Source organism: Salmo trutta, chromosome 16 (assembly GCF_901001165.1).
Source record: "Salmo trutta chromosome 16, fSalTru1.1, whole genome shotgun sequence".
NCBI classification, from domain to species: domain Eukaryota; kingdom Metazoa; phylum Chordata; class Actinopteri; order Salmoniformes; family Salmonidae; genus Salmo; species Salmo trutta.
The window spans coordinates 13,744,936-13,768,761 of NC_042972.1; the positions used below are offsets into that span (position 1 = coordinate 13,744,936).

General features: G+C 42.2%; 2 protein-coding genes across 2 annotated transcripts in view; both read right to left on the reverse strand.

Moving 5' to 3' along the window:
* Positions 1-4,689, reverse strand: part of LOC115150122 (helicase with zinc finger domain 2) — a 43,278-nt gene extending 38,589 nt beyond the window's left edge. Inside the window, exon 1 of the mRNA XM_029693080.1 lies at positions 4,558-4,689. The gene's annotated coding sequence lies outside the window, so the exon portion shown is untranslated. The remainder of the gene's footprint in view (positions 1-4,557) is intronic.
* Positions 4,690-5,434: 745 nt separating this feature from the next.
* On the reverse strand, positions 5,435-23,116 carry LOC115150123 (stathmin-3). Its single transcript, XM_029693081.1, has 5 exons — positions 22,998-23,116; positions 9,612-9,707; positions 9,070-9,245; positions 8,685-8,876; positions 5,435-8,018 (listed from the first exon to the last, which is right to left on the reverse strand). Exons 1-5 carry the CDS (start codon positions 23,014-23,016, stop codon positions 7,959-7,961), a joined length of 543 nt encoding a protein of 180 aa, XP_029548941.1. The 5' UTR covers positions 23,017-23,116; the 3' UTR covers positions 5,435-7,958.
* Positions 23,117-23,826: the final 710 nt, after the last annotated feature.

A 23,826-nucleotide genomic window follows, 5' to 3' on the forward strand; every position in this document is an offset into this window, starting at 1 on the left:
TGGCTTTGTTACTAGGGTGTCTCATGGGATTCAAACATCAATAACTGCCACATTAACCACACCCCCAAGACTAAAATCTTGTTTTTCTTAACACATGTGGAATCTGTGCGTTCAGTCGCTCTTTAAAGAAAAAAGACAGTTTATGCTTTCCCATCACATTTCTCTCCAATTCCCAACAGTCCAGCAATGTGCTTCCAGTAACAGTAAATATCTGAAGTTGCTGTCATGTAGGCTACTTCAGAGGAAACCTTTGTCTTTGACTGTTCAATCATAAGCATAAATGAGGAAGCGATAGTCCGGCCTCCACCATCCGCGGGAGTCGCACAGCCTGAACGCGCACCTCCCCACAATACCCAACCAATGTATGTCTTGGTTCCTGTCCTCTATTCATTTGAATGTGTTGAGTTGGAGAAATTGTTGGAGCTGCGCTGAGAATTAGAAAAGTATGAAAGCCAACAGTCCAATATTGTAGAACTCTGCTGTGCTTAGGCGTACAGTTTGGTACGCTGATAGCACAGGAGGCTGTTGGGGGGAGAACGGCTCATAATAATGGCCGGAACTGAGCAAAAGGAATGGCATCAAACACCTGGAAACCATGTGTTTGATGTATTTGATACCATTCCACTAATTTTACTCCAGTCATTACCACGAGCCTGTTCTGCCCAATTAAGGTGCCACCAACATCCTGTGTCTGATAGACAGTCTATCAGGGTAGCAAACGTGTACGCGTCTCGGAACATACAGAGAAGAAACTGTCAGATGCGTCACAATACCCCCAGAACTAGCTGCACTGGGAGACACATTTGAAATGGAATACAGTGAATACATGGAGCAGGGTGGGAAAAATCGCATTAGAACACAATTCAAATGTATTTTGAAGGGCTATGGTCACCATTCATGTATTATATTAAATATAAACATCAGACGGTAATGGAGAGCTACAGTGCATTCGGAAAGTATTCAGACCCCTTGACTTTTTCCACATTTTGTTACATTACAGCCTTATTCTAAAATGGATTAAATTCTTTTTTCCCCTCAGAAATCTACACACAATACCCTATAATGAAAAAGCGAAAACTGTTTTTTAGAAACTTTAGCAAATTTATTAAAAATAAAAAACAGAAATACCTTTTTTACATAAGTATTCAGACCCTTTGGTACATATGACAGGCTGACCACACCGCTCGTGTCGCGTGCGCGAGCGTAGCAAAATATATTTAGAAATCTATGTTATTCAATTATTGCACCCACACTGCCCGCGCGCACCAACAAGCGTCTCCATGGCCAAGGGCTAAAACAGAAATCAGTTCTATTTCTGACGCAGATTGCGCTGCAAGTCCTGTCTCTCCCATCTCCTCATTGGTTTATAGAAGCAGGTACCCACGTGCCATCTCCTCATTGGTTATACCCACGTGGGTGACTGAAAGACAAACGAGGTCAGTGGCGGTAATGCACCTAATTTATGAAAGTTGCCAATCGCAATATAAAGTCAAGAGAAGAAAACGCCTGGAAGGAAGAGAGATGACTAGAAACGATTCGGTTGGCTGTTTTATGTGTGGATTAATTGGCGGAGTAGAGGACCTTGTGCATTTCAGGTAAAATAACAATTCAATGTTTATATCCCAGGACAAATTAGCTAGCAATAGCAAGCTAGCTAAATAGGACAAATTAGCTAGCAAGTGCAAGCTAACTAGCTAAATTGCCATAAATGTTTCATGCTTTTCGACCTGTCCCCAAATTAATATAATTGGTTCAAAGTTTGTTTTGATATTTTAACCTGCGTGTCGTGATCACGTTTGGTGTGGGGGGACAAAATCAATTTATGCACAATGTCGCACGCTCGCAGCCGGTTTGGGTCCCGTTTGAGACTCGAAATTGAGCTCAGGTGCATCCTGTTTCCATTGATCATCCTTGAGATGTTTCTACAACTTGATTGGAGTCCACCTGTGGTGAATTCAATTGATTGGACATGATTTGTAAAGACACACACCTTTCTATATAAAGTCCCACAGTTGACAGTGCATGTCTGAGCAAAAACAAAGCCATGAGGTCGAAGGAATTGTCCATAGTTCTCCGAGACAGGATTGTGTCGAGGCACAGATCTGGGGAAGGGTACAAAAAAATGTATGCAGCATTGAAGGTCCCCAAGAACACAAGTGGCTTCCATCATTCTTAAATGGGAGAAGTTTGGAACCACCAAGACTCTTCCTAGAGCTGGCCGCCCGGCCAAACTGAGCAACAGGGGGAGAAGGGCCTTAATCAGGGAGGTGACCAAAAATCCGATGGTCACTCTGACAGAGCTCTAGAGTTCCTCTGTGGAGATGAGAGAGCCTTCCAGAAGGACAACCATCTCTGCAGCACTCCACCAATCAGGCCTTTAATGGTAGTGGCCAGACGGAAGAAACTCCTCAGTAAAAAGCATATGACAGCCCGCTTGGAGTTTGCCAAAAGGCACCTAAAGACTCTTACACCATGAGAAACAAGATTCTCTGGTCTGATGAAACCAAGATTGAACTCTTTGGCCTGAATGCAAAGTGTCACGTCTGGAGGAAACCTGGCACCATCCCTACGGTGAAGCATGGCTGTGGCAGCATCATGCCGTGGAAGACTAGTCAGGATCGAGGCCAAGATTAATAGAGCAAAGTACAGAGAGATCCTTGATGAAAACCTGCTGCAGAGTGCTCAGGTGTGCCAAGCTTGTAGCGCTATTGATGAGGAAAGATTTTACCTACCTACTCTATTAAAAGATATTCATCGTACCGCATTTCTCCAATGCCAAACCTGTGTGTCTTGTTTGCAATGAAACTGTCGCTGTTTTGTAAAGATTTCAATCTTAGATGTCATTATGAATCTAAGCATTGTACTTTCAGAAGTTCATTTTCCACCCCAGACATGAGGCCTGAGTCCAATGCAAAAAGGAGGTAGGCCTATTTAAAGAGTGCACGGTAACACTATTGGAGGAAATAGCTATAGGTCTACCAACAAATAGAGTGTACAAAACATTAGGAACACCTGCTCTTTCCATAACAGACTGACCAGGTGAGTCTAGGTGAAAGCTATGATCCCTTAGTGATATCACTTGTTACATCCACTTCAATCAGTGTAGATGAAGGGGAGGAGACAGGTTAAAGAAGGATGTTTAAGCCTTGAGACAATTGAGACATGGATTGTGTATGTGTGCCATTCAGACGGTGAATAGGCAAGACAAAAGATTTCACGCTCAACAGTTTCCTGTGTGTATCAAGAATGGTCCACAATCCAAAGGACATCCAGACAACTTGACACAACTGTTGGAAGCAATGGAGTCAACTAAGACTGATCCCATTTAGTTGACTGGTCGATTGTTTGGTCGATAGGCTGTTGGCCAACAGAGATTTCTTTAGTGAAGCAGTCAGATAGCAAAGATTGCTTTGCCCTCATGTTGTTGATAGCGAGCTAGAAACCAGGCTAGGTAGTGCTAAGTATCAACAGCCAATCCACTAGGAAACTATAGTGAGAGTTGATTGGTCAATAGCAAGTACAAACTTTTCCCAACTTTGTTCCCGCCCTGTTCAAGATCCCTCGCATCATTCCGAAGATTATGGATATACTGACAAGATACATTTCGCTCCGCCCCAACAATGGGAGTCATTGTCCACAAAGCACCACTGCAGGCTGTCTAGCTCCCACCTATCCTTTCTTTGGATTGGTGAATACTCTCATTATTTTAATGCTTTTTTAATTATTAGATGAGGTTGTTGACTGACGTCAACTACCAGTCTTCAATGGAAAGATATGCTAAGCTACGAGCCTCATGTCATGAATATGCAAAGCTCTATTGAGACAACTCTGATATTAAGTTTTTTTTCTCAGTGACCGGGATGTCACGTGTTCTATTTATATCAGTACATTCTTACAAAACTTCAAATAAGCCTCGTGTAGCAAATAAGCCATAAATGTTTTTGTTGACCAAATTCGACACTCCCTCATTGACCTCCAAACAAAAACGACTTGCTTGCTGGGCGAAACAACGAAAAAACGCCACCTGCTAGAGGGAGACAGATTTTCTGCCGAGCTGGGCCTCTCTCTTCCTCTTCCTCTCTGGCCATTCTAGCATCGCCCAACGGTCCTCCCGCGCACTTCGCTTCATGAATGTGCTTCTGTTGTTTCATCGCCCCCAACTTGCTATATGGCTCTCTTGACCACGGTCCACGACAGACGCACAGCTCAAATTCCCAACAAACGCGGCTCCGTACCCATCCTCTATTCATTTGAATGTGTTTACAGAAATTGTTAGAGCCGCGCTAAGAATGCGAAAAGTATGTAAGACACATATGGTACAATATTTGTGCGTACACGTCTCGGACGACTCTTATAGGCGCTTTACCTTGCTTACTTTTCACCAGGAAAATATGAGATAATTTGTTGTCATAAAAAAATGCAACATCAAGTCATTCCTGGTTTGATCTAGAAGGAAGTCGCAGGTTCGTCTGTCGCTTCACATTTACAATTATTTTCAAAACGATCGCTTATAACCCACACATGGTTAATTAACTAATTTAAAAATGCTGAACTCACCACAATAGTTTCAGGAGTTTTTAACAGTCAGACATTTCACATTAAATTGAAACTCCAGTTTCTTCCGTTGTATCAGATATAGTGGATATCGGAACAATAAATCCCTCCCATCGCTGGAATATCATTTAGTAATGGTTGTTCGCGAACGAACGGCTCTTTTTGAACGGATCTTTTTGGTGAACGTCGGCAACCGAATCGCATCGGTGGAAGAGCCGATCATTTGGCTCCCTGATTTGCATACTGCTGCTATTGCTTTTTGAGCACAAAATAACTTTTTTCTGCAGAGAAGTTACAAAATAATTATCTAAAGAGGGTGAATATTCAGGGCAGAAACAACAAATAGTGGGGAGAATGCGTCAATCTGGTCCAGATTGTTTTGCAGGCCATCTAATAATTTGGCCAGGTAAACATTTATTTGATCGCAATTTAGCATTTTTTTGTGGTTGTAGGTCGATTCTTAAGCATTTTGAACGAAGAACCGTTTGGCGTACACCGAAAAGACTCGGAATGCCCATCACTAGTATTGTTTCATTCGCTGCACAGTTAAGTTTCGTTTCTGTCATTCTGGGCGTCGGTATGAGGACATCATCATATGATACTGTGCAGAATGACTAGTGTAAACAGAGACAGTTGATAAATAATACGAATAAGATTAGAGAATTCTTCCATAATCTCTGCTATAGAGCCTCGATGATATCCGTTATCACGTTACACATTTTACTGGTCAAACGTTACGACAGACAAATCATCCAAACGTTGATAATAGTCCGGCAAATAGCAGATAACTATCACATGATGATACATCATACATTTCACTACCTGTGGATGATTAGGCAGCAGTCCCCTGTTCTTTGGATGAACCAGAAAGTCAAACATGTTTGAACGTGCCATGAAGGGTTTATTGATCCAGTGAAATTCATTCTGAAGCATTATTTTTTACCAGGCTACATTTTTCAAAGATGTGTGAAAGCTAGGATATCAGATCTCATGTGACATATTTTACTACAATTGTAAACAATACATATGTAAATTATTAAATGTCACAAATGTAAATGAAAAAATAAGGTATCACCAACTTTATTATAGTTTATCAGACTTTATATGCAAGCAACAACGGCTGACCAAAGATGAGCTATTGTTGAGTTATTCACACAGAGTCGTTGTATGTGCGGAGACTGTGTGTATGTAAGCATAATAGACTGTGTGTATGTGAGCATAATAGACTGTGTGTATGTGAGCATAATAGACTGTGTGTATGTAAGCATAATAGACTGTGTGTATGTAAGCATAATAGACTGTGTGTATGTAAGCATAATAGACTGTGTGTATGTAAGCATAATAGACTGTGTGTATGTAAGCATAATAGACTGTGTGTATGTGAGCATAATAGACTGTGTGTATGTGAGCATAATAGACTGTGTGTATGTGAGCATAATAGACTGTGTGTATGTGAGCATAATAGACTGTGTGTATGTAAGCATAATAGACTGTGTGTATGTGAGCATACTAGACTGTGTGTATGTAAGCATAATAGACTGTGTGTATGTAAGCATAATAGACTGTGTGTATGTGAGCATAATAGACTGTGTGTATGTGAGCATAATAGACTGTGTGTATGTGAGCATAATAGACTGTGTGTATGTGAGCATAATAGACTGTGTGTATGTGAGCATAATAGACTGTGTGTATGTAAGCATAATGGACTGCTGGACCCATCTTAGACAAAGATAATTAAAACAGTAGTTGGCACGATGTCAAGGTTACTTAAGGCAAGGCAACAACCAACCAAATCAAGCACCAGCATGATGGGATTGTGTCCTAGCATAACCCCACTGTGTGTCCTAGCGCAACCCCACTGAAGCTGAGCAGCATTATCTCAGCATTATCCCAGTATTATACTGTATAGGGAAACCTGGCACGAGTAACCTAGGCCTATATGCTGCTAGAAGGGCAAGTGTGTCTGGTAATACATTCAGGCTATGTCAGCATTTGATACCTCTACATCGCATGCCAAAGTTCACGTCATAATCCTTCTTATTTGCATATGATTTGCATAAAACTAGTTCTGTCACATTGACTCTGTATCTCACTGCAAACTAACTATGGCATTCTGTCGTGGAGTCATCTTGTTACTCAATGTAGTTCCCTACAGTGGCACTTACTCAACAGTCACAAGTGAGTGACTCTCAGAAATAAACAGACTGTGTGGGAGATTTCAGTAGCTAGGAAACGAAACTGAAGAGAGAACGGAAGCCACTCTTCAAGCAAATTAAACATATGTGTCGTAACCTTATTCATTTCCTGACCTACAGCAACGTGAATACTGAACTTTATTGAACTGAGGCCTAAATGTGACTATGCTCCATTTTATATACTCAATTGATTAACTTTACATGTTTGATTGAAGACAGCTGCACAAACTGACAGTGGGTGTCACTATAAATGATGAATGGCCAGGTTAGTAAGTTTGCCTGTAGATTGTGCTGAATATGGTATATTATCCCGTTTCACGAGGTCTGAACAAGCCTCTAGCACAGGGGCAACTCTTGAGTCCGTTTAGCGTGGCTCTGCTCCCATGTCATAAAGTACCTTATGCAATAGATATAGGGATTGTGTTACGACCTCAAGCTCATTTTTCAAGATAATGACAGTTTGGAAATATGTGGAACATATTCACTCACAGTACAGATGCAGCGTAGACATCGACTTCCTATGAGAATTGAACATTACCTATTGAACTACTATGTTTTGAATCGACTCACAGCCTTTCTCTCTGACGTAGGCGCACACACACCCTTCTGAAAAGGTGTGCATGAACATGCATAAAACTAGCATCTGTACAAAATCCCCAACATCCCCAACACAGAAACAAACAGTAAAGATGTACACACACACACCACCTCTTCTCGCCTGCCCCATGAGCCAAAACAATCAAATATTTCACCATACGCCACTCTTTTACAGTAGCTTTTTAGGTCTGACACGCAGACAGATTTTCCAAGCATTTACACTACTGCAAAATTGAACTGGTCATTTTTCTGGACAGAACCAAACATTATTATTTTAAACAAAAGGTAAAAAAAGGTCAGAGAAATAACTTTTCAATTGTTTTCATGTTGTTGTTTTGTATGAACTCACAGGTGCAGTCTTAACACAGGTACAAAGGTTTAGTAAATCTGACCTTTGACCTACTGTGCCTTCGCATTTCAAAATGTTTGTGGTTTGCAAAAAAAATACACACTGAGAGATGAGGAACAATCTGTGTAAATTATTAGCTTGTGAAACCAGTGTATACTGAACAATGCAAGAGCCTTTGAGACATTGAGATTTTAAAAAGTAGCATTTCCTCCAACCAAAACCCATCAGATGAGGATCTCTTGACAAAACTGTAGAAAATGTTTTCAACCACAGAGGTCAGCTTGGAGCTCTTTGTTTCTACGGACCTCAGCGGCATGGATTTCCTGTGATGAAACAAAGTGAAAATTAGAGAAGATGTGCTATAAAATACTGCAATAGAAGGTAATTTACATAGTCACACCATTGTTCTCTGTTCTCTTTTTATTTTAATATTTTACACAGAAATTAGCCGCAGGAAGTAGGGGTGTTGAGGGTACTGCAGTAAAAAATAAATAATAATAATAATTACATTTAAAAAATCCACAAAATTTGTGAACTAGGCCTTTATTACTCCTGTATGAGAGGAAATACTCCTCAGTGCCCTTCTTTCCTTTATTATTATATTAACACTGGTTAGAGTTTCAACATCAACTGCCATCAAACAAAATAATGGAGGGATCTGATTGTTTCTGCATTCAGCAATGCTAAATTGTTTCCTTGCCAATTTAAGTTACAGACTGGTCATCCATTTACAGACTGTCATTCGGCCTAATAATTTCATGCTAATGCATTTCCCCCTGTTGCCCGAAAGGCGACTAGGTCATCACACTCCTCCAGTAAGTATTCACAATGCCCATGTCAACGGCCTTGGTCCTCCTTGTTTTTTCATTACAGTAGACCCCTAACCAAAGATCACCTCCAATCCTGTTTTGGATACTCTACTCTCTACCCACAAAACACTTTTTCTAAGTTAGGCCATAGCTTTGATTGACAATCAGTGGGTGTCTTACCTTCTCCCGGAGCCGCTGCTTCAGCGCATTCAGCTGGGCCTCGCGGTTCTCTTTGTTGACCTCCATCTTGTAGTTAAGCTTCTCTTCGGCCATCTTGCTGAAGTTGTTGTTCTCCTCCAGGGCCTTGTGGAGCACCTGTCGCTCGTGCTCCCGCTTCTCAGCTAGCTGCTTCAGCACCAGGGCCTCCTGAGACTGCAGAGAGAGACGAGGGAGAGAGATGTTGAGGGAGAGAAGGAGAAAATGATGGAGAAGAGGGAGAAAGAGAGAGGGGCGAGAGGAAAAGGGATAGATGATGAGAGAGATTGTGAAGAGTGCGAGGAAGAGTGAGAAGAATCGAAGGGTGAGAAGAGATATTGACCCATTCTCTGTCATGCTTTCCATTTACCTTCCTCCTCTCCTCCGCAGCTTCCAGCCTCTTCTGGAGCTCGTCCGGGGAGAGGTCCTTCTTGGGAGCAGAAAGCAGGGGCTGGGGTCTGTCTGGAGAGAGGTCAGCGGGGGCCTTCAGGATGATCTCAAAGGCCTGGCCGGATGCCCGCTTGTTCAGGGACTTCACCTCCAAGTCTGTGGAGAACAGCAGGTATTAGGGCAGTAAGGCTGTGGCGGCAAGGACTCAGAATTACTGGCCTGCTTGTACACCATGCTATGGTACTAACACACAGCAGCTTGAAGACAGACAGACAGACAGACAGACAGACAGACAGACAGACAGGCAGGCAGGCAGGCAGGCAGGCAGGCAGGCAGGCAGGCAGGCAGGCAGGCAGACAGACAGACAGACAGACAGACAGACAGACAGACAGACAGACAGACAGACAGACAGACAGACAGACAGAGAAGGGGAGAGAGACAGATAGACCATCGAGAGATCATATACAGCATTTATATCATCTCTATGGGACACGGACAAACACAGAGCTCTTCACTACTAACCTCCGTATTGGTAGAGGCTGTTGGGGTGTGGTTGTGAGTAGAAGCAGGAGCAGATCAGAGACAGCATGGACATCTCTTTGATCTTGTCGGAGTAGGCTGAAAAACAGGGATACGAGAAAAGACATCCACGGTTATCCTTACATCTACATTTAAATTGGCATATGTAATTTATTGTGAATGCCACAGTAATTTAGCATTTGCTAAACTGGCTGATATCGTCATATGACTAGATAATGTATGCGTGAAGAGTCTAATGGTAAAATGGTGAATCAAGGCTGTGCTGTACAGTGCATTCGGAAAGTATTCAGACCCCTTGACTTTTTCCACATTTGGTTACGCCTTATTCAAAAATGTATGAACAATTTTTTTTCCCTCATCAATCTGCACACAATACTCCATAATGACAAAGCAAAACCAAAAAACCCCACCTTATTTACATAAGTATTCAGACCCTTTGCTATGACACTCGAAATTGAGCTCAGGTGCATCCTGTTTCCATTGATCATCCTTGAGATGTTTCTAAAACTTGATTGGAGTCTACCTGTGGTAAATTCAATTGATTGGATATGATTTGGAAAGGCACACACCTATCTATATAAGGTCCCACAGTTGACAGTGCATGTCAGAGCAAAAACCAAGCAATGAGGTTGAAGGAATTGTCCGTAGAGCTCCGACACAGGATTGTGTCGAGGCACAGATCTGGGGAAGGGTACAAAAAAATTTCTGCAGCATTGAAGGTCTCTAAAAACACAGTGGCCTCCATCATTCTTAAATGGAAGAAGTTTGGAACCATCAAGACTCTTCCTAAAGCTGGCCGCCGGGCCAAACTAAACAATCGGGGAGAAGGGCCTTGGTCAGGGAGGTGATCAAGAAAACAATGGTCACTCTGACAGAGCTCCAGAGTCCCTCTGTGGAGATGGGAGAACCTTCCAGAAGGAGAAACAAGGTTGAACTCTTTGGCCTGAATGCCAATCATCACGTCTGGGAGACTAATCAGGATCGACTGGGAGACTAATCAGGATCGACTGAGAGAATGGGAGAAACTCGCCAAATACAGGTGTGCCAAGCTTGTAGCGTCATACTCAAAAAGACTCAAGGCTGTAATCGTGCTTCAACCAAGTACTTAGTAAAGGACCTGAATACTTATGTAAATGTGATATTTCCTTTTGTTATTCGTCATAAATTAGCAAACATTTCTAAAAACCAGTTTTTTCTCTGTTATTATGGAGTATTGTGTGAAGATTGATGAGGACATTTAAAAAAAATAAAGTTCAGAATAAGGCTTTAACGTAACAAAATGTGGAAAAAGTCAATGTGTCTGAATACTTACCGAATGCTGTATATGCCAGGAGGTATTTCATTAATATTTCTTTTTTTAAACCCGACTTCCAGTAACATGTGGAGTATTCTCAATTATTCATACATATACTTTTATCTCTGGTTTTAACTCCATCCACTGGGACTGTGGTGTGTGTGTGTGGGTGTGTGTGTGCGTGTGTGCGTGCATGCATGGTGTATGTGTGGTGGGTTACATTGCCCACAGCTTATGAAATGGGACCTTACAGTATGTGTGTCGGTGTGTGTATGATCGTGTTTGTGTGCAGGTGGGTTAGGTTCCCTCCACTCTAAATGGATATGGATGAAGCTTGCCAGAAAAACCAGCCAAATTACTAGGGAGGCCGTGCAGACAAGTTACTATGGAGGCCGTGCAGACAAGTTACTAGGGAGGCCGTGCAGACAAGTTACTAGGGAGGCCGTTCAGTCAACTTACTAAGGAGGACAGTCAGTCAACTTACTAAGGAGGCCGTTCAGTCAACTTACTAAGGAGGACATTCAGTCAACTTACTAAGGAGGCCGTTCAGTCAACTTACTAAGGAGGCCTGTCAGTCAAGTTACTAAGGAGGCTGTTCAGTCAACTTACTAAGGAGTCCGTTCAGTCAAGTTACTAAGGAGGCTGTTCAGTCAAATTACTAAGGAGGACATTCAGTCAACTTACTAAGGAGGCTGTGCAGTCAACTTACTAAGGAGGTCTTTCAGTCAAGTTACTAAGGAGGCTGTTCAGTCAACTTACTAAGGAGGCTGTTCAGTCAACTTACTAAGGAGGCTGTTCAGTCAACTTACTAAGGAGGCCGTTCAGTCAACTTACTAAGGAGGCCGTTCAGTTAACTTACTAAGGAGGCTGTTCAGTCAAATTACTAAGGAGGCTGTTCAGTCAACTTACTAAGGAGGCTGTTCAGTCAACTTACTAAGGAGGCTGTTCAGTCAACTTACTAAGGAGGCTGTTCAGTCAACTTACTAAGGAGGCTGTTCAGTCAACTTACTAAGGAGGCCTTTCAGTTAACTTACTAAGGAGGCTGTTCAGTCAACTTACTAAGGAGGCTGTTCAGTCAACTTACTAAGGATGCCGGTCAGTCAAGTTACTGGGAGCACTGCCACAAAAACAGCCCCAGCTGCCAGTAGCATCTCCACTGAACCCTGTGCCTCGTGTAAATAATATATCATTATAACAAGTGTTTATTCACAACCGCATAGAATTACATTTTGTTTCACCTCTTGACACCTCTTGCACACACACACACACACACACACACACACACACACACACACACACACACACACACACACACACACACACACACACACACACACACACACACACACACACACACACACACACACACACACACACACACACACACACACGATAACATACGCACTATACACACACATATTCACATGGATTTAGTACTGTAGATACAGTATGTGGTAGTGGTGGAGTAGGGGCCTGAGGGCACACAGAGTGTTGTGAAATCTGTGAATGTAATGTTTTTAAAATTGTATAAAACTGCCTAAATGTTGCTGGACCCGAGGAAGGGTAGCTGATGCCTTGGCAACATCTAATGGGGATCCACAATAAATACAAATATACATCTTGATGTTCAAGTAAACGTATTGACTCAGGTTTGGGAATGACACTAACCATGTTGACATTTGGAGTCAGCGGTTGGTTCTGCTCCATTGCCGTTGACAGTAAGTGACAATAGAACTGGTTAATGCTGAAAAAATACTTCCAACTCAACAATGAACATAAAGTAAGTTGTTCAGGCTTTAGCCAACTCCCTTGTCATTTTCATGCCAAATCATGTTTGGGCAGTGATGAAGGAGTTGACTGAGGCAGAAACAAACTGGCACACAAGCTACAAGTTGAATGACATTAAAGTAATACTTGTATGCAGCAAACTTCCTCCTCCCTCTCGACTCTTCCTCACTGTGCTTTGACTCATGTAATATTTATATAGCGTCGATGAGCAGCAGGGCCCTCACGGAACGCATGTGCCAGGCTTCCCATGGTAGCAAGGATAGCCTCAACACAACTGAATTTGGCTAGGTTCATCAAGTTCATTCCTCTTTGTAGCAGCGACTTTTAGTCTCACAAGCTCTTTCAACAGGGGTTTAAGTTACTTCATAGAAATGACACCCTGTATCTGTATAAAATCATGAGAGATCTTCACTGATCTATTACTGACCTGCACAACAAAATAAGGTTAGAGGAGTGTCTAAATGTTCAATATGCTACACACAAAAATATTAGGGTTCGTCAACGGTTCTGGGATAGGGTGATGGTTCTATGTGGAACCATAATGACTCAAGAACCCTTTGAGCTCTTCAACGGTTCTTTACAGTTCACTAAAGTTTTCTTTGCTCTTTTAAAATGTATGGTAGCTGAAGGATGGGACTAAAAACAAACAAAAGATAACTATTGTAAAATATACTGTGTCCGTAAAATGTATATAGTATGTATAAGCTGGAAGTAGAAGCCTAAGTGCTTTTGTCAATTAGGTGTGGTGGAGTTAGGGGAAAATAATAAAGGAAAATATACACTACTGTTCAAAAGTTTGGGGTCACTTAGAAATGTCCTTGTTTTTGAAAGAAAAACAATTTTTTGTCCATTAAAATAACATCAAATTGATCAGAAATACAGTGTAGACATTGTTAATGTTGTAAATGTGTCACAGCTGTTAGAAGGAGCAGACCAGGATGCAGCGTTTTCGTAGTTCCACATATTTATTTAGCCAGTGAAACCGAATGCAACAATTAAACACTTCAAAATATACACAAAACAACAAACTGTGATGCAGGAGGATCAACTACACTCACAACTAATAATCACCCACAAACACATGTGGGACAAACATCAACTTAAATAGGACCTCCAATTAGAGACAACGACAACCTGCTGCCTCTAATTGGAGGTCATGCCAAACAACACCAACATAGAAATGCAAAACCAGAAACTGAACATAGACATACAAAAACAGACAAACACCCCCTGTCACGCCCTGACCTACTCTACCATAAATTAATATTTGTGTCATTCTCAAAACTTTTGGCCACGACTGTCCTACTCCCTTCACAGAACAGTGCAAACTGGCTCTAAGCAGAATAGAAAGAGGAGTGGGAGGACCCGGTGCACAACAGAGCAAGAGGACAAGTACATTAGAGTGTCTAGTTTGAGAAACGGACGCCTCACAAGACCTCAACTGACAGCTTCATTAAATAGTACCCACAAAACCCCAGTCTCAATGTCAACAGTGAAGAGGCGACTGTGGGATGCTGGTAGCTCATTTCACTCAACTTGTGAATTAACACAATAATAACACCAATGGAATTTTAACAATAAAAAATGGCTGACCAGAATAAAAAAAATAACTGTATGGTTCTTCAGATTGAGAAAGGTCTGTTATAGAACCATTCTCCATAAAGGTTCTATAAAGAACCCCAAAAAGTGTTCTATATAGCCCCAATCAGGGTTGTAACCATAGTAGAACCCCTCTTTGGTGCTTTATAGAATCTTATTTAATGGTTCGTTATAGAACCGTAGGAAAGTTTTACATTTTTTATAGCACCATACAGGTTCCATTTAGAACCTTATGAGCATGGTTCTTTATAGAGTATTTTAAAAAGGGTCCTATATAGCACCAAAAAAAGGTTCAACAATGTTTATAAGCCAAAGAACCCCTATCTGGTACTATTTAGAACCATTATTTTTGTGTATATATCACAGTGTTAGATCTGGACATACTGGTAGGCCCACAACTGACACAAGCGTTAGCTTTTCTCTGACATGAGTCATGACGCTGTATGAACATAAATCACCCCAGTAGAGTATGAACAGCACATCTTATCTGAATGTACAACATACACTATGCTAATGATACCAGCTTCTAGCATTTCTATCACCTTCATAGAAGTCATTGTTTTGTTTTGCATGTGTATTACTCATTTCCTCTCCCCAAAATATCACTTTATCCAAATGAATCATATCTAAACAATATCTAAACAATCTAAAATACCACAAAGATCCAGTCATGGTGTTGGTATGTAGCCTGCCTTGGGAGGGGGAAGCCACAGAGATTTCCTCATATCAAAATAATGTTGTGAAAATATGCCGAGTGCATCCTCATTGTTTGACTTTTTTGTTGTTGTTAGGTGTTCGACAGTTAGGCAGCAGTCATAGAGAAATGTTAGGATGACACAATGAACCTTATAATCAAATCCAGGCAGGTGTTATCTAGCAGGAGTCCAAATGAACAGTCCTCCTGCTTTAAGAAACCGAATACTTAGATGAATATACTTTTTTATCATTGAATGCATGTTCGTAACTTCTCACAGACACCCCAGGTAATTGAATAGAGGCGGGTGTAATCAGACAATGGCACACACAGGCACCGTTTCCCGGGCGACACAGTATGTTGGTCAGTGGGTTCGTGCTGTGCCGAGTTGAAAGCATTTTCACTGCGGGTAGATGTCTGATGGGCGTGGGCGGCAGCAAGGCACTCTGGAAATCGCAGTCTTAGCTAGGCAGAGTGCAAACCCAACCCTCCCTTTCTCTCCACTCACTGCAGCAGTACTACTCAAATCAGCAGCTCAGAGATGAAGGGTGTGTGTGTGTGTGTGTGTGTGTGTGTGTGTGTGTGTGTGTGTGTGTGTGTGTGTGTGTGTGTGTGTGTGTGTGTGTGTGTGTGTGTGTGTGTGTGTGTGTGTGTGTGTGTGTGTGTATTTGAGTGTGTGTGCATGTGTGCATTCGAGTGAGTGAGAGAGCTAGAGCTAGAGAGAGAGAGAGAGGGGGAGAGAGAGCGAGCTAGAGAGAGAGAGAGCGTGGAGGGGTAGCTTGTGTGTGTCTGTGAGTTCAGTGCTCCTAAAAATGCCAACAATCACAGTGTACTGCCAAGATGGCATCTCTGGCTGCTAGGCAGGGAACAGGTTCTCTCTATCAGCTAGAGGCGGCCATGTCTGAAGCAGCAGGCATAGACAGAACACCCTGAGGCTGTGGTCTACCTCTAGTACTGTGCCCCAACAATAACAGCTGGCTATAGGGCTATTCAAGGGCCTCTTTTCATCGACGAATCCATATCTATTTATCAGTTTCTTCATTCTGATTCGTTATTCATTATTCAAATCATACCACATACAAGTCAAATAAAATAAAATGTTATTTGTCACATGCGCCGAATACAACAGGTGTAGACCTTACAGTGAAATGCAAGTACAAAAATGCAAGTAACAAATATTTAAAGAGCAGCAGTGAAATAACAATAGGGAGGCTATATACAGGGTGTACCGGTACAGAGTCAATGTGCTGGGCCACCGGTTAGTCGAGGTAATTGAGGAAATATGTACATGTAGGTAGAGTTAAAGTGACTATGCATAGATAATAACCAGAGAATAGCAGCAGTGTGTCAAGTATTGTCATTAAATGGTTCATTTAATCCCAAGTACTACTTTAATGAAGCACTATATATATATATATATATATATATACTTTTCTATGTTTGTTGACGTTCAAAGGTGTTTCTCACAACATTCTCAATGGACAATGCACTGTAGTTAACAAATGAAAGCACGTGGGACAAGAGAACGTGATAAAGTCCCAAAAGGACCTTGGACAACAATAGTTCAACTCAAGGTGGGATCAACCCTAGACACAACATTCAATCATCATCAATACATACCTAAAGCTATTTAGATATACAAATCAAATCAAATTTTATTTGTCACATACACATGGTTAGCAGATGTTAATGTGAGTGTAGCGAAATGCTTGTGCTTCTAGTTCCGACCATGCAGTAATATCTAACAAGTAATCTAACCTAACAATTTCACAACTACCTTATATACACAAGTGTAAAGGAATGAATAAGAATATGTACATAAAAATATATAAACGAGTGATGGCCGAACGGCAGGCAAAATGCAGTAGATGGTATAGGGTACAGTATATACATATGAGATGAGTAATGTAGGGTATGTAAACATTATATAAAGTGGCATTGTTTAAAGTGGCTAGTGATACATTTATTACATCAAGATGGCAAGCTGCATTACAGCTAATGGCCTAGTGATGTAATAACAGTGGAGCAGATTGCTAGTTTTATGTTCCTTGCTTACATCACGGATAAAGGGCATCCTCACAGGCACCATCATCAATTATTGACACTCTCGTTAGAGCTCGGCTGAGTACGATGCACATTAGACCCACTCAGCAAAATATGTGTGTGTGTTTGTGTTTGCGTTTGTGTGTGTGTGTGTGCGTGTGTGTGTGGACATGTTTAACTATACTTGTGGGTACCAGAATCCTCACAAGAATAGTAAACAAACCAAAATTTGACCAACTGTGGACATTTTGTTATTTCCCCATGGTCAAATGCTATTTCTAGGGGGATTAGGGTTAAGGTTAGAATGAGTGTTAGGGTTAGAATAAGGTTTAGGGTTAGGAGCTAGTGTTAGGTTTAGGGTTAGGAGCTAGGGTTAATTTTAGGGTTAGGAGCTAGGGTTAATTTTAGAGTCAAGAGCTAGGGTTAAGTTTAGAGTCAAGAGCTAGGGTTAAGTTTAGGGTTAGGAGCTAGGAGCTAGGGTTCATAATAGGGTTAGGCCTAAGGTTAGGGAAAATAGGATTTTGAATGGGACAGAATTGTGTCCCCCCCCACAAGGTTAGTTATACAAGACTGTGTGTGTGTGTGTGCGTGTGTGTGCTTGCATGTGTGCGTGCATACGTGTGGAGAGGGGGTAGTATGCATAACAATTCTAGAATTGTACACTAGAATACCAGAGGGCAGCTTCTGACAGGACCAAATGTTCAGTACCTCCACAGAGATGGATCATGGTTTTATCTTCATTCATCAGTCCCTGTGGTCAGCTATCTATGAAACGGCCTGGAAAAACATCATGGCTCTATGGCTGAAAAACGACCTCTCTCTAGACAGACAAATCCATAGCCTTTGACTGATACAGCCATATTATTACCTCTGTTAGCCCTTTTATTGAGACAGAATTTAGCTGTATATTGTTACGTCTGTGAGCTCTATTAAAACAGAACTCAGCTTTATTTTGTTAACTCTGTGAGCTCTATTAAAACAGAAATAAGCTGTATATTGTTACCTTTGTAAGCTCTATTAAAACAGAACTAAGCTTTATATTGTTACCTCTGTGAGATCTACTAAAACAGAATTAAGCTGTATATTGTTACCTCTGTGAGATCTACTAAAACAGAATTAAGCTGTATATTGTTACCTCTGTGATTTCTATTAAAACAGAACTAAGCTGTATAGTGTTACCTTTGTGAGCTCTATTAAAACAGATCTGAGCTGCAGAGGACATAGTGGTAAATCATATCCAGCCTTTCGGCCCCAGGCCGAAAACATATCATTTCACTGCAGATTGCCCATCTGTAGCCTTCACTGTATGTTACAAAGGAGAGAGAGAGTGAGAGAGAGAGAGAGAGAGAGAGACTAAACAGACTACACCTCTCTCTCACTCAATGATGGGCTGAGAAGCCTATGGATCTATGAAATACTGTATATTGTTACGTACCTAATGTGAAAAAGGAGGACTTGAAAACTAACCCTCTTTGGAAAAAACTGAACGCCTAACGAGACACCTACTGTGTGAGCTGTAAGTCATTATTCCCCCAAATAATGTCTACCAGGTCATTTTAAGGGTGCTGACTAGTTTGACTACAGCTATGACCAGAATTTACTTTTAGGAGGTTAAGAGAACGTACGCAGCCGGTTAGGAGAATTAACGTAGCAGGTTAGGAGACTGGGGTTAAGGTTAGGAAAAGGGTTAGGGTGTTACACGGAGTGGAACAGGGAAACCCAAGAGCAGACTCAGACGAGGAGACTGGGATAAAGTAACCAAGGTATTTATTGAAATACAGGGGGAAGATGGAGTGCAGGCCAGGGGAAGCTCGGGTGGGTTGCAGGAAACAGGTGCGGAGGCTGGAGCGGGAGGGGTTGGGGTTGGGACAGGGTAAGCAGGTCCGGAGGGGAATCCAAGGGAGCAGTAGAGTAGGGAATCCAGGGCAGAGTAGCAGGATGAGGAGACGTTGGACTGGAGACAGGGACCAGAGTCAGAGTGGGCAGAATTGTAGCGGAGAGGAAAACCATGTCAGGCAAGGAAAACAGGCACAACAGGATAACAGGATCTAAATAGTAACAAACGGCTAGAAACATAGACTGACTGAGCAGAGATTACGATCTGGCAGTGTGGAAGTGTCAGGACTGAGTATTTGTAGAGGTCTTGTTTATGGAGCAGGTTGCAGCTGGTGGGGATCTGCTCTGACTCCAGCACACCTGTCTCCGACCACACAATCACACACACAGAGAGAGATTGAGAGGGAGAAGGAGAGAGCACTGGGGGAGTGGCGGCAGGTCAAGGAGACACAGGCGCACATCCAATAGCCGCCGGACGGTATAGGCAGGGTGGTCATTGAAGAGCCGAGGGGATGGAGGAGCTGCTGCAGGAGGAAACAGGGGACGAGAGCCGACATGTTTAATCAGGGATACATGGAAGGTAGGATGGATCCTAAGAGAGGCTGGGAGTTTCAGGCCCACAGCAGAGGTGTTAATGACACGGTCAATTTCAAAGGGACCAATGAATCGGGGGGAAAGTCTCTTCGATGCCACCTTGTCTGCGGTAAGGATGCTGCTAAACAACTCCTGTCCCTCCATCAAGGCCCCCATAGTGTTGCTGAGATGGCATGTGAGTTTCGTACCCTTGCCACTGAGAGTTGCTGGAATGAGGATGCCCTTCAGAGAGCATTCCAGAACGCGCTCACTGAGACCATCAAGGATGAGTTGATGTCCAGGGATGAGCCTGATGGACTCGATGAACTCATTTCTCTCACCATCTGCATCAACAACCGTCTCCGGGAGCATCGGAGGGAGAGAGTAGGTAGGGTTGCATGTACCATAACATCTGCTTCAGCGCCTTGTCCTCCTTCTCCGACTGCATCCCTTTCAAAGGCTCTTCCTGATCTTGAACCCATGCAGCTCGTCCAGGCCCGTCTCTTTCCAGAGGAGAGGCAGCGCAGGAATCGGCGCTAGGAGCTGCCTATACTGTGGCCAGGTTGGTCACTTTGTCTCCACTTGTTCCCTGCGTCCAGCAAAAAAGGGGGCTCGGCAGTAATGGGGGATATACTGTTGAGCCAAATCGCCTGCCCATCTCCCCCCCGACCCCTGCTTGAAGGCAACCTTGTGTGGCAGAGCCAGGCTTTTCCTCTGTCTGCTCTCATCGATTCGGGAGCCAACTGGAGCTTCCTGGACCAAGGTCTCGGTACCCAGTTGGGCCTAGGGGGTTGGGACAGGGTAAGCAGGAGGGGAATCCAGGAGGGGAATCCATATGGGACTGGAGACAGGGACCAGAGTCAGAGCGGGCAGAACTGTAGCAGAGAGGAAAACCGTGTCAGGCAAGGAAAACAGGCACAACAGGATAACCGGATCTAAATAGCAACAAACGGCTAGAAACGTAGACTGACTGAGCAGAGATTACGATCTGGCAGTGTGGAAGTGGCAGGACTGAGTATTTGTAGAGGTCTTGATTATGGAACAGGTTGCATCGGGTGGGGATCTGCTCTGACTCCAGCACACCTGTCTCCGCCCACACAATCACACACAGAGAGAGAAAGGGAGAGGGAGAGCACTGGGGGAGTTGTGGCAGGTCAAGGAGACACAGGATGAGCAGTAGAGGGCGTGGCAGGAGCAGATGTAACATAGGGTTAGTATTTGTATTTATTATGGATCTCCATTAGTTCCTGCCAAGGCCGTAGCTACTCTTCCTGGGGTCCAGTGAAATTAAGGCAGTCATACAATTTTAATTGCATTAGCTAAACTGCTCTCCTAACCTGCCACGAAAAGTCCCTTCCGGCCGTTGCTGTACTCTATCTAATCACAACCCATTTTCAGGTTGAAAATATAACTGACATAGTTCAAGGCCTGTTTAGGAGATTAAGGAAATGTTTCAGTGATTCATGTTCAGAATGTGAACTCTTGTCTTGCTCGACAATCTGGGCATAAATTAGACACAAATTCCCGTGCATCTCTTTTCTCCTACAGTCTTTCCTTTTGACTCCCTACTGTGTGATAGTGGTGTGTTTAACCAGTGGCATATAACAATCTGTGTGTTTGAGAACAGGTTCAAACCACAAAAAGAGCATCACTAGCTGATTGATCAGGGCTAGGCCACCGGGCCATAGGCTATGAGCAAATGCATAATTCACTGGGTTTCTGCAAATAAATGTTTTAGCGATTCCCTGAGGTTTTGCGGATTTACGTTGATCAAGTGCTTCAATTTAATAAACAGATACTATGAACTTCCTATTAACATTATTTAAAATCTATATTTACCATAATTTTAGCTAAAAGATCACTAATGTGAACGTACAGTATACTAGCCTCGTACAACCATCCTGAAGCTTTGAGAGCACAGCGGTCAGGATGACACTATACTCCCACAAAATACATTATTGACTGACAGGATATTGTTATGTATATGGATACTTTAGACATTCTTTTGACACTGTAACAACAGTACTGACAAGAAAGGATGATAATCCACATTGCCATAAGATGTTTACTAATTTTTCCATGCTGTATATATACTTCATCCGTAATACCTGTGCAGAGAACTGTTATTCTTTGATGAAAAAGTGGTGAAATTAGTATTGTTGTTAATCTGCCTGAATTTTAGCTGGATGCGTCGGCAATGATGTTTCCAGATCCTATAGCTGTTGTAAATGAGGTGCCTATTGTCTTTTTCCTCAATCAAGCGTGGAGCTATTATACTGTAGGTCAATGTTCAGACAGAGATGAGACTAATACACACACAATCTGTGTGAACAGATTCATGGAAGGACAAGAACTAAAGAAGCTGCACAGAGCATGGAACACTGAGTTAGCGCTGGTTAACCCTCGTGTTAATGCGGTGGCCGATCGGGGTTGCAATAGGCCATCAATAGTTAAGGAACATTTTTGTATTTTAAATACAAGGTTGCAAATTACAATTCATAATAACAGAAATGTTGGATTTAACTTTTAGGGCTTTTAGGACTGAAAATGTATATGACATCCAACTGAACTGACATCCTATGTACATGGCTAATTGGGTGGGGTAAGCATGTCAGAGATTACTGCAAATTACCCGCACGCCAACTAAAACGATTAGGCCTTTCAAAGACAATTAATTTACTATCATATTCAACACACTTTAAAATGCCCACCTCCCTCCCCCACAGGCACAAAAGTGAAATGTCATGATCATGAATGCCATCAAAAGAGGGATTAGCAAATAAAGGTCAGTATCAGACTATATCGAATCAGATGAATTCAATATATTATTTTGTATCCGATACTGTACCATAGTTTTGTCAGAGGTTTACACCCCTGGTGATTCCTATGTAATGAACTGTATAGGACCTAGAATTTGAACTGTAGGATTTGCCGCGTGCACTGCAAGCCTCAATGTCAGATTCCTTTTTTACTGCTTCAGATCTGCGTCATCAAGCCGGCATTTTACCAGCAGTCACACCTTGGCTGCGTCACAAATGGCCCCCCAATTCCCCCTGGGGCCCTAGTCAAAGGTAGTGCATTACATAAGGAATAAGGTACCATTTGAGACGCAGCCCTTGGTATGACTGGAGGCAAATCCCTGAGATCTCCAATCACAAATGGAAACCATCTGATCCCCTGAAATAATCCACACTTGGTCATTTTAGAGAGACATACTCAGTTTCAACACACAACCTTTAGAAGCACTCAAATGAAACAAATGCGAAACCAAGATCTCATCCATTCATGAATGGTGGATTTTCATGTGGCCAGACATTAGATCAAACAAAAAATGCTCTGAAGATCTATTTTACATGTAAAAAAAATTACATATAAAATGAAGAACCTATTTGAGCAATACATATCAAAATACACCCCGCCCATCAGTGCATCTCCAATAACATCTAGATATTCCATCTAAAACCATACAACAGAAGGATTGTATCTGATAAATACATATCCCCCCCATTTTATAAACAATAGGTTGTAACATATGCCTTACCTGATACAGTGCTGGACATGGTTGCTGGAGATGGAGGCGAGAGCAGGATGTTGCCTGATGGAGGAGAAGAGAGAATGTGAGCGAGGAGGAGGAGAAGGAGAGAGAGAGAGGGCTGAGTGTATATATCTGCCCACAAGTGGCGCAGTGCACAAGCCTTTCTGCGTGGCTGCGTTAACAATGTTCAGCCGGCTCAGCACTAGGGGTTGCTGCAACCTGCCAGAGACGGGGGGGGGGGCACATACCCTGTTCAAAGGCACATACAGTAAATCTTTTGTCTTGCCCATTCCCCCTCTGAATGGCACACATACCCAATCCACGTCTCCTCCCCTTCATCTACAGTGATTTAAGTGGATTTAATCAAGTGACATCAATAGGGGATCTGGCAGACTCACTAAACACAAATGCTTTATTTGTAAATTATGTCTGAGGGTTGGATTGTGAACCTGGCAATCCGTAAATAAATAAAATAAGACAATTGTGCCATCTGGTTTGCTTAATATAAGGAATTTTAAATTATTCATACTTTTACTTTTGATACTTAAGTATATTTTAGCAACTACATTTACTTTTGATACTTAAGCATATTTAAAAACAAATACTTTTAGACTTCTACTGAAATATTATTTTCTTAATTAAGGTGAATTTCACTTTTACTTGAGTCATTTTCTATTAAGGTATCTTTACTTTTACTCAAGTATGAGATCTCAATACTTTTTCCACCACTGACTATACACGTCAGCTACTACAGTGACTGAAATGACTGCAACAATTATCAAATCAAATTGTATTTGTCACATGCGCCGAATACAACAGGTACCTTACTATGACA

Coding starts and splice junctions, on each gene's coding strand:
- LOC115150123 (XM_029693081.1), bottom strand. Junction 8,877..9,069: donor CTGCGGAGGAGAGGAGGAAG/GTAAATGGAAAG, acceptor CTCTCTCTGCAG/TCTCAGGAGGCCCTGGTGCT. Junction 8,019..8,684: donor AGCAGCGGCTCCGGGAGAAG/GTAAGACACCCA, acceptor GTTTCATCACAG/GAAATCCATGCCGCTGAGGT.